Source organism: Natator depressus, chromosome 10, assembly GCF_965152275.1.
Source record: "Natator depressus isolate rNatDep1 chromosome 10, rNatDep2.hap1, whole genome shotgun sequence".
Lineage (NCBI taxonomy): Eukaryota > Metazoa > Chordata > Testudines > Cheloniidae > Natator > Natator depressus.
Window position 1 is genome coordinate 19,480,750 of NC_134243.1, and position 16,196 is coordinate 19,496,945.

The 16,196-nt window shown below is 40.6% G+C and overlaps 1 protein-coding gene across 4 annotated transcripts in view; it reads right to left on the bottom strand.

The window, feature by feature from the left end:
* Positions 1-5,255: 5,255 nt before the first annotated feature.
* LOC141994903 (multidrug resistance-associated protein 1) overlaps positions 5,256-16,196 on the bottom strand; it is a 97,244-nt gene continuing 86,303 nt past the window's right edge. For 3 of the 4 annotated variants that reach the window (XM_074965399.1, XM_074965396.1, XM_074965398.1), the window contains 9 exons: positions 15,797-16,107; positions 14,654-14,853; positions 14,081-14,207; positions 13,344-13,445; positions 11,763-11,909; positions 10,612-10,770; positions 9,091-9,257; positions 7,995-8,189; positions 5,256-7,094 (listed from right to left, as the gene is read on the bottom strand). In XM_074965399.1, the coding sequence (XP_074821500.1) occupies positions 6,986-7,094; positions 7,995-8,189; positions 9,091-9,257; positions 10,612-10,770; positions 11,763-11,909; positions 13,344-13,445; positions 14,081-14,207; positions 14,654-14,853; positions 15,797-16,107 (1,517 nt within the window). In that variant the 3' untranslated portion in view covers positions 5,256-6,985. The remainder of the gene's footprint in view (positions 7,095-7,994; positions 8,190-9,090; positions 9,258-10,611; positions 10,771-11,762; positions 11,910-13,343; positions 13,446-14,080; positions 14,208-14,653; positions 14,854-15,796; positions 16,108-16,196) is intronic. The other variant, XM_074965400.1, reaches the window with a different exon arrangement.

The following is a 16,196-nucleotide window of genomic DNA, read 5'->3' on the forward strand; positions in this document are numbered from 1 at the left end:
TTGTTTTTTAAACTTTACCTCAAGTTATTTTCCTGCAGTCCTTGGTCATCATAAAAGCAGCAAGACAGACTTCACCTTCTGCGGAGACTATAAATCCGATCTCCTCTGATCGGCAGAAACTGATGAATTCTTGTGGTGCCTTCTTGGTCCAGGCCTCCGATCAGAGCTGTGGCAATATAGATGCTCCAGCAGGTGAGGACAAGCAATGTCCTTTTTCAAGATGCTGACTCTATTGGTGGTGGCCTGATTTGCGTGCAGATATGTTCATCCTGCCTCCAGGGGAATTGAGTTTTTAGGGGCTGCTAGGTAGGGGGTTTAAAATAGAGGTTGATCTTTCAGCTGGCTGTGGGTTTCTACTGGCTATAGGTTACTACTCAGAGAGAATGAGGATTAATTCCAATCTCAGTTATAGGACCATTTAAATCCTGTGCTAAATGGCGGCATTAAGCTTAGCAGAGCTGTCCAAGTATTGATCTGCAACTAGAATTCAACCTGTTCAGCTTATTTCTGAAATATGAGTTTTTCTGACAGGAATGACAGGTGAGACCAAAGTATACCATAATCAACCTGACCAATGAAATTCTTCCAGGGATTAATTGACTCATGTTCTATACCTGGGAGATGACTTTTATGAAGAACGATCCAACCATAAGAAAATACGAGTTGCGCTCATAAATCACTATGCTTAATATAGTCTGGAGAAGATACTGAGTTTTTAAGTACAATTTTTGGGGTGGTATTTATCTGGGGTATACATGCTACAGGTCCTATCAACAATGGTGGATCCACATATATTATATATGAATCCACATTTTGAGAGAGAGAGAGAGAGACTCATACCTCAACTTTTTTCATAATACAATTTCACAATATCAATCAGCTTTCATCAGTTGTACAGATATGGCCCCAATTCCTCACAGGGTGGGGATTGGCTCCTTGTAACCTGACACTCACCCGCACAAAAAAGAAGTGGGATCAGTGTCTCCAAGCTTGAGAACTTGACTCAGTCTCAAAGTAAAACCTTTTTACTTCCTTTTTCTTAAAACAGAATTTCTTTTGTGGCCTACTGACCTGCATGAATTACATCCTCAAATACAGACTGCAAAACAAGAGCACATTGTATAGGGCCATGAAGAGTGAGGTCTTCAGGTACTGAGCACTGAATACTTTACACAGGATCTGCAGGAGTGAAAACAGACCCAACTGAACCCTTCGGCTTTTCTGGGGAATCTCTGCTTCATCAGCTTGCTGCTTCTGCTCCGCAGTAATCCACTTCACCTGGGCTGCTGTTTGGTCATGGGAACTAAACAAAGAAGAGGATCACTTCAAAGCTGAACTAGAGACTACCTCTTTTCTCATCACTCCATCCTGAGAATAGAGATCTGCAGACACCCACTTGCCAACAGTTCCTGGAATGGGGGCTGGGTGTTCTCACCTCAATGGGGGGACGAAGGTATTCATGGGTCTCTGGAATTAGCTTTCACCACTGGCCCATCAGAGCCCAAGTTTGTTTATACTTCTGTGTGGAAAGGGAATGTTCCACCCAAGTTCTATATGGAACATCCCCTCAGAGCAGCCAGGACCACTCTGAAGGCATACACAAAATACTTGCATGTATTTTAGGAAGTACAAAAAACAGGTCTTGATGTCATCTATTAACCCCGATTCTAACCTCTTAGGGCAAGGATCAGACAAAATGATTTCAGTGACTCTTAAAACGGTAGTGGCTGGCATCCTACTAGCACTGAACAACTACATTCTCCCCAACCCAGTTAGGCCAGTGGGTACAAGAGCATGGCCTTTCATTTTTTACATTGTCCCATGTTGACAGGCCACTGAAACATGAAAGTAGTAAAAAGCCAATCTAATGGGCAAATGCCATAGGAAGGTGTCCACCCAAAAGCAGGAAACATCTCACTATGGGACACCTTCGAAGGAGAACATGTATGGCATAGTTGGAAAGTGTGCAAGACCAGTGGGAGCCAGCACCATGGGAGCAGCCACAAGAGCTGCGGACTCCCCTGTGCCTCGCACAGACAAATGCAATTTCCCCCCCTTCTGTCCCCATGCACTTCATCCCATGGCAGAAGCTTAAAATCTAAGGCTATGTCTACACTACCCTGTAGTTCGGACTATGGGGGCGTGAATTGCAGTGCAAACCCAAGTAACTTCCCCATGTGGACGCTGAGGGCACAGACTAAAAGGTTCACATAAATGTAATTCTGTCGGAAGAGGACACTGAACTAGGAACCTTTTAGTTCACACCCACAGTTACAGCATAGCACTTGGGCGCACACTTCTATTCACACCCCTATAGGACAGACCATAGGGCAGTGTAGACTGCTTTGCTTTCTCTACTCAAAAGTACACAAAAGGATTACATACAAAGGAAAACAGGGCAGGTCATTCCACCTTTAAGTAACTTTGAAATATGGATTAGAATGAGCTTTATACAGAATAGATGAAGTAAAAGTCAACCCTCACTATGTGTAAGATTTCTATTAGCAATGCATGTTATTCTGATCAGTAACAAGGATTCAGTACAAAAAAAAACTGTAACAGGACTTTGTCAGACTCTTAACCCATGTTGAAAGCCTGAAGTAACTTGAAAAATTAATTCCATGATTTGGTAACACTAAATACAAACAAAACTAACTTACCCACATTTTTTCTGAATCATTTAAGCCACAAAGCCATCATAAGGAAAAGCAATTGCCATCCACTACATGCAAAATGCTTTCGGATTTGTGTGCAGACAAGATCCGGAAGGATTGTTTTTCAGAGTTAGTCTTATTTCAACCTTTCATCTGTGGTTTACTTGTTAGTAGTTAAGAACTCTAAAAATGGCCAGAGCAAAGGCCTGCATTAACATGACCCTATCTCACATTATTCCTATATATTTACATATCACTGTGCATCTGAAAGGTAGATAGTTTTCTTACTACAAACTTGCATTTAATAGGCCATTGGTACTTAGTTCATAGAACACGAACTGCATTCCTTTCATTTTTCTTTTTTTTAAATCAACTGCATGTGAAACAAATTTCACAGATGCATTGGAGATGGTTTGGTAGGAATCCTAAAGGTGAATGGACAGCTAGCATGGGTAGTTTGTGATATTACAAGAACTCAGAGTAGATGAACTGCTGGTCCTTTGTGGCTTTAAATTCTATGAAATTAGTTAGAAATATGTTCCAAGAGCTTGCACTGAACAGATTGTTCCATTCCAACAAGCGATGTTTAGAACACAACCTGAAAGCCTCCCACCTGACACATTACCCCGTCAATCCCTTCTAGCAAATATCTTAAATGTGCCCCAAAGAACTGATGCAAGCTCCTTGGAGCTGCACAAGAAGCCAGTTCCAGAGGACAAGACTCCTGCTCCCACTTTCAAATCAGGAGCATCCCCATTTGATCTCAGCTGTTAAAGCAGTGAACAGTAGTTTGCACCCAGGGTGCAAGCAATATGATGATAGGACTTTATAGGTTATGGTGTGTAATATTGCTTTGAGGTTGTGGAACACAGATAAGAGCAACTAACATGCTATAATGAGAGTTTGTAAGCTAAGGAGGATACTTGAATGCAGCAGAATTCATGAATGGTACATAGAACAAGATGCCTCAAGGGCTGCCCCACACGTGTCGCAATCCCAGCTCTGCAGAAGATGCCACCATGTTCTGCTGCAGTTGTGTGTGTGAGAAGTCAAGGAGTTAAGCAGCAAGATAAGGGGTTTGACAGGGCAGCATGGAGCTGGACATTTTTTATTAATTATTATTATTACTACACTCCACAGGTGCTGTGAATTTGGGAGACGCAAATTCAAAACAAAAAGTTATACTGTAAACGTTACTTCTGCGTGGGTTGTCTCACTCTTGGAGCAGCCAGTGCAGAAACATCTACCAGTCTTTTTATTGAGTTTTTCTTGTAGGTTTGGATCCCAACTTCTAAGATATTAACTTTTGTTTTATTCAGTTTTTGGTTTGTCTTATCACTGCACAGTACTGACTGACACTCCTGGTTCACGTGGCAACTCATCCTCTAGATCCTGCACTTCTCTTGATATGGTGACTCGTGTGCCTCAAAACATGGTTCCCTCTGCTCCGCAGAGAAAGGGGGGTTATTCAGAGCTCCCAGCCCCATCAAAATGCACACCAATTGGAAAAATCCCCCCTAGAAATGGAGAACCTTCCCCCCTCCAAAGAAGTTAGCATTAATGGCTTTACAACAAGGTTGGGCCTTTTTAGTAGTGCATATAGAATTGTCTCTTCCCCCATGGAGCAAACCGGTCTTGGCACAGGTTCCAAGCAACAAACAGAAGTGGCTGTAGTGAAATTTATATGCTGCCAAGAGAGAACACAGTTGAGATGTGATGAGACTTTTACAAGGCAGCAGCCCCACAGGAGGAGACCAAACACGGTATGTGTTACAGAGGAACAAAAGTTAGCAGTGGGTGTTCGGAATCAAGGGAACAGAACAAACAGTACAAACAGTACTGTTCTAATTCACCCCCTTATGCCAGGACTGTGCCCGCTGACCAACCACCATCAAAAGAAAGAGGCGGTGAAGTGGGAAAATGTATCTTTCACCCAGGCCATGCTTGCATGAGCAACACAAAAAAACATTCAGCAAACCCAAAAAAGGGAAACGAGAAAGTTAGACATGTCATGGGATGTAGTTATTTTTAAGCAGTGCTGCATGATTCAACATTTATGACACTCCTTTCTAGTCATAAGTAACATCAGGCATGTACGAGACACACCAATAGGTAACTAAGTCTTAAAGTGTGTGACATCATTAGATACTGTTGAGATGTAGGCTCTACTCAGGTTTGGCCCGGCCATTCCTCCTCATGACAGATGGGCAAGCCGGGCCAAATTTGAGCGAGTATTGTAGTGACCAGGCATATGGGGTGGCAACACCACTCATGTCTGGCCCAGTGTGTTCAGAACATAATTCACCAACAGACCATGCAGGAGAACAGCTCCCTGGCTGTAGAGCAGGGAGGTCTGGTAAAAATCAAGGAAAGGCCTTGGAAACTACCCCGGTGATCAATGACCACATCCCTTAGTCTAAAAGTCAGCCCTTGGTAACCAAAAGAACCACCTTTATTTGCAAATGTTATTTTAATGGAACAGCTATGCAGTGATAGCGCCACCTGAAAAGAGCAGCAATCATCAATTGGACATCTTGGGCACTGCAAAGCACCCACATTGGGGAGCCAATCTTTTTTACGTGCCACCTCTGAGAAGCTCTCTCTGCTTATTTCACATTGTAGTACTGCCATAGTAACAGAGTTACCATGTAATCGGAGTACTATGATCTGCTCATCTAAAGTGCACACTTCCCCACATTCCTCTCAAAACAGGCCTCAGAACAAGGCTGATTATTCTCATCTATTAACTCTTTAACTGGTGATGATATTTTAGAGGCTTAGTTTTCAAGGCATGAACATCAACCTCCGATGCACCCACAGCTCTCCAGGCCTTAAGCCCTTTGTCAAAAATGGCGCAAACACTTTTGTCATTAAAAAATTACAAAAGGAGTATAAAAATCGGGACAATCATTTTCAACCAAAGAAAATTTACTCCAAGTTCTTTGCAAATATTCCTATTTCCATTATAGTCGTTACAAAAAATACCAAAGAAATTTTCAGCGTACTCAATTTTAAAGAATCATAAATTACAAAAAAATAAATAGCTTTTATTCTAAGGGAAGACACTTGTCTAGTTTTAAGGTCAGCAACATAACTTCCAACAGTCCACATTTCCAGAGTGGTAGATATTTGGATCCATCTGAACTCAAACTACAGTAATTCAGCAATCTTTCTATAAAATAAGACTGTATGGAACTTTTCTTTTTCCTACTAAGTAAAAAACAAACAAAAAAAAACAGAACACACTTAAGTTGGAGCTAGACTCTATTGTGAATTAAGCTCTGTCAAGCTACTCTGGAACCCATGCATTTTGATTAGTAAAAATATGTATATTTTTTGGAACAGTAAGAGCATTTTGCACAACAGTTATTAGCAGCAGCAGCCTCTAGAGAAGGTTTCTCCGTTTCCATAGGGCTAACGGTCCTGGATGTGGCACGGCTTCTGTATTAAATGAGACAGTGAAATGCAATGACCAGTAATACTACAACCAAATTATAATATAACTGACTCTGAAGCCTTCACTCAGGTAAGTCTTACTCACAAGAGTAACCCTTCCCCCATTGGTACTTTTCGCATAAGAAAGAATCATTGAGTGAACAGAGAATTGGGTACTTAATATTGAAATACATTCATTTTTGCATTCAAGCAAGAGTTTGATGTTATAGTGACTTTTGACGATGATTGTGCTTTTTCACATCAATGAGATGGACATATTTCTGCAAACTTGCTGCTATAAAGTATAAACACATATGAAAACTTTAACGTGATGCATAAAAGCACTGACCACATACAATAAGTGCCAAGACAAGACCGGATACATGACAGTATTTCATAAGGAATAAAAACATTGAGCCATATTGCTATTCCATAAAATGTCCTGAGTGCGTCCCACGCCAGATGGTTCTTAAAATGGTAAATCTCAACTGAACAAATAGGCAGTATTTTACAAAGATTTTTCAAACAAAAGGACCTTCAGAACATAAGCAACTCAAAAGAAAGTCTTCTGAAAGCAAGAAAAATCCTAACATACATTTTTTGGACTGCAGTTTAATCTTTTGCCTCAAATCTATCGAACAGGTCTAAGTTGGGTCTTTAGCACAGTACATTCAGAACTTCTACTCCTTGCAAAATAAATCCTTAAGGAAAAAAGGCTTGCATTTATGTTACTTTTATCTTCTTCATGCTAAACTTAGAATTTTCCGGGTCTGAGGTGGAAGCGTTTGGTTTGAGTAGCAGAACAAAGGAAGTCAGAATTCTCAAAATCCTCTCAATGTGTATAGTCAGTCAATTTCCACCCCTTTTCCCCCACGCATACAAGCTAAGTTCTTGTATTATACCAAACCCGCATCTTTGGCCATACTATAGAAAATGCCTTTCTTCTGAAGTAGATTGGCTGGGGAATCACATTCCACAATTTCACCTTTATCAAGGACTATAACTCTAAAACAAGAAAAGAAAAAATGGTCAAAATACTGACTTATTTGGAATTTTAGCCATCTTAGCATAGCATCTCAGCCTGCATTATTTTCCCATGGTTATTTGCAAGAGCTTTCACAAAAGGTAAAATTTGTCCCTGACCTCACTAATCCTACCGCAGATACACCGATTTACTCTGTGCTTAGACTGCCTAAGCAAAGCAACAGTGTTACTGTAACATTAAGGCTGTGAAAGCAAGCTCTAAGAAGTCAGGAAACCCAGCGTTCAGAGTCGAAATGCTACCCCCAACTTGCTGAGAGCTGGGAGAAAAATACTGCTAGTACCCCCAAGAGGGAGCATCGATCAAATGTGGGGGGGCTTCCGCTGCATGAATGGCTGGAATGCCTGAATTAGTACTGAGTGAGTGTTAATAGAGGTGGTGAACACCTGCAAGTTTGGTGGGGATATAATGCCCACTTCTCCTGCTTTGTCCCATCCATAGTGTGGCTTCCCAGTCCAATTACAGGGGTCACAGAAAAAGTGGAAGAGTAGAACACCTGAGTCAGGGGCTTATCAAGTTTTGATTCCTACCCCCCACTCAGAGAAAGAGGGAACATTATAAATCTACGTTTCAATTGTAGGAACAAGTGCTGCCCTCAGCATGCTGCCATGTGCAAGCATGCTGGGGACAATGGGGTTGCACAACCATAACCCAGGACAGAACTTGACCCTCAGCATGCTTACACTAGCAATACAGACACACACAAACTCACGAATTTCAGCTGATAACAGATCTAACAAATGTAAGGAAAAAATATTTTTAAAAGTTGATTGGTGTCCATTTTTGGTTAACATCGATTCCGATTCATGTAAGATACGGACACTAAAGACCATTCTCCCTTTGCAAAAGTTGCATCACTTTACCTTTCATAGTCCATAATAGTGTTTAGACGATGTGCTATAGTTAAAACAGTGCAGTCTTCGAATTGAGTCCTTATTGTTGACTGTATAAGGTCATCAGTTTCAAGATCAACAGCAGCAGTGGCTTCATCTAAAACCAAGATTTTGGACTTTCGAAGTAGAGCCCGAGCGAGGCACACCAGCTGACGCTGTCCGACACTTTGTAAAAAAACAAAAAAGTTAACTGTAAGAAGAAACTTGTATTTTGCTTCACATTCTAACTTTGTTACCTGTACAATCTTCTGTGAATTTTAGGTGCCGAGAGTCTAGCAAGCTTTAGATAGGGAATTAACTTCAAGTTCTGTTATTTCTTCTCTATAAACGGAGGATGTCTTACTACAGCTTCTTAATGCTTTAATTTCTGAAGAACTTTCGTTTTTAAAAAGGTACATGGAAACAATTTGTAATGTGTAAGTACACCAGACTATAGTATTTAAACAGTGCAGACTGTGGCAAAGTTCTCCATAGTTTTGTATTTGAACTGGTTTGGTGGCCAATTTACAATCAGTAGATTAAATGTATTTAAGATTAGTACTGCAGTTATCTTACAGCTGCAGTATGAAACCTGCATTCGTTAGGTACAATTCTCTCTCCAAATTATAAGCACTACAGAAGCCTGAAGTTAACCAAAAATTTCCCAAAATTGCCCAAGCCAATAAATATAAATTAATATATTTAACTTACTATTTCTTAAGTATGTACTTTCACTTACATGGCTTAAAGCTTAAAATATTTTTTAAAAAAACACCTAATTGTCTCTTTGGCAATTTCACATTAAAATTTCTCCGTTTCCCCAACACAAGATAATCCGGTCTTATGCAGTGAATAAAAACTACAATGTTTATTTATATTTTTAGGTCTGTTTTGATGTCCGAGATGTATTTTAAGGTCCATGGGTCAGGGATCTCTCATGTTTGTACTGCACCAATCACGTCACAAGTAGTAAAATTGAACCTGCAGTCTGAAATAAAGTGGGAGGAACATACAAGCATATGTTTCTCATATGCTGTCAAAAGTTTTAGCTTTAACAGTAAATTTTCACTGAAAAATTTTACTGTACCTTATATTCTCTCCACCTTCAGAACACTCATGATTAAGTTTATCAGGAAGAGACGAAACAAAATTTTTCAAGTGAGCCAATTCCAAAGATGTCCAAATTTCTTCATCAGAGTATTGGTCAAAAGGGTCAAGATTCATATGCAGAGAGCCAGAAAATAATACTGGATCCTAGTCAGAAAATAACATGCACTCAACACTTCTACATACAAAGAAATATGGCAAATGTTCAAGAGATTTCATTTAAATGGCAAAGGAAATGGTGTATTTTGTAAGCAACCCAAGGAATATAATTAATTATAACAAAAGACCTTTTGAATTCAATTATTTTTAAATAAAGTGTCTTGTTTCTTGCTTGGAAAATGCATCTGCAGAAAGAACCTCAGACTAGTTGCAATACCAAAGAATATATAGAAACAGCTTCAATTTAAATGCCAAAACATTTTTTTCAAATAAAATGGCATGTGAAAAACAAACTTCAAAATACACTCCCACAAGATTCAAAGTCCAAACTGGCTGCATCAGTAAATGCATGGTGTCTACAATCTACTTATTCCATTTCCTCTTATGGCAATTAGTGATAGCAAAGCTGAAATTTAATATGGAATGATCAAAAAAGGGCAAAAGCAATATAATCCCCGACCTCAAACCTATTACCCAGATCCTAGACAGATGAATTGCAGAAAACCTTTTGCAATTATTTAAATCCAGTTCCTTCTTGCATTACTATAAATAGGCAGAAAAGCGTGTACACTAAAAGCTAGTAACTTATTAACACAATAGTTTTAAAAACTGAATTCAAAGACATTTGACCACCAAGCCTAGGGTGCAGAACTGACTCAGTCATGTGGCAATTTGATAAGCAGACATCAAGCCCAAAACAATAACATGATCCTAAACCCTCAAAACTGGAGTGCCCTGTGGCATAGCTCCATATGATTAATGTTGTTTCTTACTGTTCCTAAACAGAAGTGAACCACGGAGACCAGACTTGATCTGCCAAGTTATTGTCAAAACAGAGTGAAATTTATTGTGTCCTCGTGTAATTCTAGTGAGAAGTCTCCACCCTGTAATATGCAGTCTATATATGCCCTCTATTGGTCCAGAAGAGCTAGAGGGTTCTTAACCTACTAATGCCCACATCATGCCAGCTGCACTACCTGGTCAGACCTCCACACTCATGCTGAGCAATTTGCAGCATCAGGACCTATGTGACTATTGAAAATCTATTACAAGGCGTTAACCAAATGAGTTCATAATTTCAGAAGGCCCTGGATCCTGCCTCCATGCCAGCAAACCAATTCAGATCTAAGTTTGACTTGTTACATAAAGAAAAGGAAACATGCCTAAGCCAGCACAAAAGTCTGATCCAAAGTCAACTGAAGTCAATGGAAATAGTCGCATCGACTCCACTGGGTGTTGAATCAGACACTAATAAGGTATTTATAAAATACACATCCAGTTGATTAAAGCCTCAATAGCCTTAAGAAATCAATTATGGTATTGGCAGGAACTTTGCACCTACCTGGGGAATAATGGTGATCTTGAACCGCAGGTCATGGAGCCCTATTTTTGCCACATTAACTCCATCAATAATAATCTCTCCCTCTGCCGATTCATTGATTCGAAATAAACCCAGAGTAAGGGAGGATTTTCCAGCACCTGTTCTTCCAACTATTCCCACCTATTAGAAGGCACACAGAAAGAAGTTATCATTTAATAATTCTGGGGGAAAGGATAAAGTCAAAGTGCCACCGAGAATCTCCTGAAGTGGACACAATTTCAGATGTAATCCATACATTTACCCAGTACAAAGCAACTATGTTAAGAAAATGGAGAACTCAGTTGGCACAAGCAACTGATGGTGCATATATACAGAAAATGAAAATATCCTTCAAACAGCACATCGAAATTTCAGTGCACCTGGAAAAGCTCTGGGACTTTTCTGGACAGGAAAATGGAATTGTGGTGAAAATGTGAAGTAGAGAAGTGCTGACAAAGTTCAGATCACACCTGTTCCTTTCTTTTGTATGAGTTTTCTAGTTACAGTTGTGGAACTAGAGGTTTTGATCTTGTTTTTCCACCTGAATTTAGGCTACAATTGTGCTCATTAACATAATAGTTGCATGTCTGATTAGGAAGTTACATAAACATGTGCCTTTTTTTGGATTTGTGCTTGCATACTAATATAAACTGCCTTGTATTTATTTTTAAATAAAATACATGCTAACCTACATAAAAAAAGGCTGCACAAGTCAGTAAAATGTGGTACATGACACGTGACTTAGGTTTTTAGCAGTAAGTGCAATTTAAACTTCATCAATTTGCCATTTCATTTTGCTTGTGTTGAATAAAAAGGGCAACTGGTTAAGGTCACATTCTCCAGTACAGTCGTTTGTATTTCTATACCAAAAGAGCACATGCCCAGGAAAACAGTGAGCACGTGCAACCCACAACAGGGGTCTTGTCCCACTTTAGCTGGCAGCTGTAGTGGGCTCTTATTGTCTTATAAAGACCAGCCACTGAAGGACTCATTCTTTTAGCTACAATGGTAGAACCTCATCCTTTTAGTGCTGAAAGTCTCAGGGATCAAATCCCATTGTCAGCCGAAGTGCTATATGCATATATAGCTTATAAAACGCAGTGTGGGTATAAACAGCGAGCCATGTTACTTACCTTCTCTCCTCCGTTTATAGTAACATTTATGTTTTTCAGAACTAAATCCAAGTCCTCCCGGTAACGTAAGCCATAGCCTCTGAACTCCACTTTGCCTTCATGAGGCCAGTTGTTTGGTGGAGCAGTTTGGTCAGTACACCATGGAGCCTGAAAGAACAATTGCCCACCCATTCAGCTAGATCATTAATAGATCTATTACCCTTTTTGACCCATCTGACTGAGCAAGCGAAGAAATAGCTCCACCAGGGGTTGAATAAGTCTCATTTTCAAAAAGGGCTGTTCTGGAAAATCAAAGGGGCAAATTCGGCTGCATCAAAGACAATGAGGTTACAAGGTATAATCAAGGGCAAGATTCGACTCTAAAGTTATGAAAAATGTGTGTCTTGACTAAAACAAGCCTCACCTACCGGGATAAGTCTCTCTACAATTGCTGATGTGAGAACAGCAGAAAGCAAATATTATGACACACTCGTCGTGCAACAGAAAGAATGAGGAGTACTTGGGGCACCTTAGAGACTAAAATTTATTTGAGCATAAACTTTCGGGGGCTAAAGCCAAGTACTCCTCATTCTTTCTGCTGATACAGACTAACACGGCTACCACTCTGAAAACTGGTCATGCAACAGTTACACACTGTTGTGCCAACCCAGAGAGCCAGGTTTAGAACTAGAAGAAGCTTGCCTGAGACAGAGGAAACTGAACACTTTGCATGGTGGTAATGAATGAGTTCTGACTCAGACTTCAGTGGGTGTGTAAACAGAGCAGGGTTTTCACCCTAATCAGCAGTTATATTAAAGCAGAGATCCCAGTGGGTTCATTACTAGAGCCAATTAAAAACAAACATTCTTAAAATCAGGAAATTTTCCAAAAGTTTTTGGTTTGGAGGAACCACAAGTGGAAAGGAGTGAGGAGGAACTCTCTGGTTTGTACCCCACCCCAGACATAACTCAGACTGGGCTGGGTTTTGATTTGAGGGTTTGGGCTTCCTATGAACACATTGCCCAAAATAAATAATGTGGGGGAAGAAGGTTAAGAGGAGAAACACACGTGACCAAAAGAACTTTACATGAGTCATCATCAGACTGAAAATGAATTTTGCATAACTCCATTTGTTAATTTAGTATGGACTAGACAGAAGACGAAGGCTTCCTACAAATGCATACAAGTGCATATAGTGATAGAGGAAACAAATGCTAGAAGTGAAGAAAAATACCTGCAAAGTTAACATTCTGCCACTAGGGGGCACTCTCAGCATTAAGGATGAAGAAAACCACTAGCTCTTAAAAAGCAAATTCCAAGTACAAGTATCTCTGGATTCCCTTGTCAGTAAGGGCTGAGATTCCATGAATGCAGCATATTCAGCCTACTACAAAATGGCAAGAAACATCTTAGAGTAAATTCTTCTGTTCAGAAACCAATACTGTCGTCTAGCCAGTTAGGAGGCAGGTTGACTGATTTGAAAGAAAGTCCCCCTTCTGTCCCATTAGAAAGGCAATGACCGTACAATGCAAGCCTGAAGCATTGGTTAATAGCAGGGAAGATCTTTAGACATAATTATACAACCTACTAGCCACAATATACCTCTTTCTCCATTTCAGAGTATTCTTTGACTCTTTCCACAGCGACAATGTTAGTTTCCATCTCAGATGACATGCGAACCAGCCAGTTTAAGTATGTTGTAACCTGCAGAAAATTCCTAAATGGAGCGTTTACAATATAAATGGACATCAGCATAGAAAAGAACATTTAGCATGCAATACTGAGATGAAAACCCGAAGTGCCATCTGCTCATTAAACGCACAACACAGCACTTGGCTTTACCTGGGATGGGATGAGAACAACTCGCCACCTTCTACAATTATGAAATACAACTGGGACCAAGTTCTACCCTCAGATACACATGTGCAATGGGAGCTGTATAAGTATAGAGCAGAACTTGGCCACTAGTGTGACCCCAATACCAGCTCTCCATTTGTCCTGCTGGAGTCAGTGTCTCACATCACAATTTTGTTTCATTATTTCAAAAGGTTTCTCCTTTCAGCCCCTCCCACATAAGAAAGCTCCATCCCACCTGGACTCTAAATCTCTTTTCAAATCTCATCTGTAAACATTTTCTCCATCACATGCTCCACAAATCAGTTCTCTCTCCAGGACTTGTTTAGTTTCATGAAGTATTTGGGGATTCAGTTCGTACTGACAAAGCCTATTTATGACTATAGACGACAGATCAATTCTCAACTCTAATTCCATTACAGATTTATATCCTGATACCGGGTAGATGGTCTTAAAGTGCAGAAAGATTTCCTGAAGTATATTACCTGCAATGAATAGGACACTGACAGTCCAACTAATCCAGGGCTGAGGCTGTTGCGAGCAATCACTGCAAACAGTGCCGCAAAGAGGACTATACAGTTCCCCACACATTCCAGCCGGACAGCCAGCCACCTGCAAGACACAGACAAGTGATTCCATTTTCCAGAAATATCTGATTAAAACAAAAATTCAGGGTGAACATGCTTAAATTCGTATTTTTTTTTAAAAATATATGGTTACACTGAGGCATTTACATCTACTCATCCCCTTCTTTGCCAGTGACATGGGAACTGACACATTTAGAGTTATCTGATCATTTCCAGAAACATGGGGCGCGGAAGCACATGAAACTAACTCTTCGGGGCAGAAATTCCTGTTTTAACATTGAACATGTTTGGTCTCAGGTACCCAACACAGCCGCAGTTCAACTAAATGAACAATGTGCAGAGAAAGTGAAGGGAGGAGCAAAACTTTCTCTGAAATCAATGGGCTGTACCTGAGTAATGGAGGACTGCACAACTGCACCCTCGCTATGCCGCTGCTGTCTATGTGCTGACCCAACACTCACGCCCATCTACCTGTTTGCAACAATGCTGGGAAAGTACGCTTTCTGATTTTCATCCACTTTTAAGTCACTCTGCTGTTTGAAACGCGTCTGCTCCTCAAAGGCTCGAATGACACTGACACCCAGGAGAGTCTCGTTAAAGTGAGAATACACTGGAGAGCGGCTGACAGATTCAAGACGTTTCAGCTGGCGAGAGGTGGCCACATAAAATCTCTGGAAATCAAGTTGAGTAGAACACTGAGTTCAAAGGTGCAGCACAGCCTGGACACGACTTCAACTACAGGGAATCAAGGGAGCCAACTCTCACCCTTTTTACTCTGGATAAGAGTACTACACATCACTTAGAGAAATCCAATTTGCTTCTATGAAAATGCACTGATTCATGGATTTTAAAACCAGAAGAGACCATATGATTATCTAGTTGACTGCGTTTTTAAGAAGCATGGTAAAAATAGCATTGTGGGGGCCAGTGTTTGTGATCTCCAAATGGCCCAAGATCACATTTTCTCACACAAGGAAGATTTATTTTCCCCTCAAATGCCAGTCCTGCAAGCTCAGTCTGGGATCTGAGAGTCAAGCTGAGTTCTGTTTGTCTCAGGCACCACCACCAGGAAAAAAAAAATTCCACAACTGGAACTTGGCGAACAAACCCACTGATACAGGAGCCAAAAGAGAAGCCAATTCCCTTTCCCATGGCTGTATTGGCTCTGCAGGGATCACCAGAGTAAAGCAGTGAAGTGATTTTTTTGGGGGGGCGGGGGAGGAGTGTTTGCCACTAAAGTAAGCAGGAATGACAAACACAGGGAGCAAGACTGGAGAGTAAAAAGGCTGCTGTCAATCCTATCTTCCTGTTTTAGGCTCACTTTTCTGACTATACCTGCACTTTCTACAGCTGTGCCTCTCCGAAGCACACACTCATTGTTTGAATTATAGGAGTTTCTTTCCAGTGTCCTATTCAGACAGGCAAAGTAGAGAATGCTCAGCTACTGGAAATCCAGCAAGCTGACGGGCCTGCCATGCACAGTGCACTTTAGATAGTATCCGAAAATGGTCAGTCAAACATGGACTCAAGACACATTAAAATCTAAAACCTAAGTAACAAAAGGAGAGGAGAGAGACATGCTGGCGAGAGAGCTCAATGGCCGACGTTCCCTACCTGCACAAAGAAGTAGACAAGTCCCAGCGGCGGAATGATGATGGCAGCTATTGGTGTGGCCAAGAGAATGATGATGCAGGCCCCGATGACGTTAAACAGTGAGCCCATGAACATTTTGATTATCTGAGGAATCACAGAGTCTATAGTGTCCATCTCTTTAGAGAACCGGTTCACTAAGTTCCCACTAGGTGTTCGTTCAAAAAAACTCATTGGAGACCTAAGGACACTGTGAAGCAGGCCAATGTGTAGGTGTCGTGAGGCAAATATCCCCCCTATTGACACAGCCATTGAGTAGCCAAACACAGCAATACCTGAAAAAGAAAACCAAGTTGACAACTTTTTTTCCCTCCCTGAGCAGAAACGTTTTTCCTAATTATGTTTATTCTTTGTTTGTAATCAA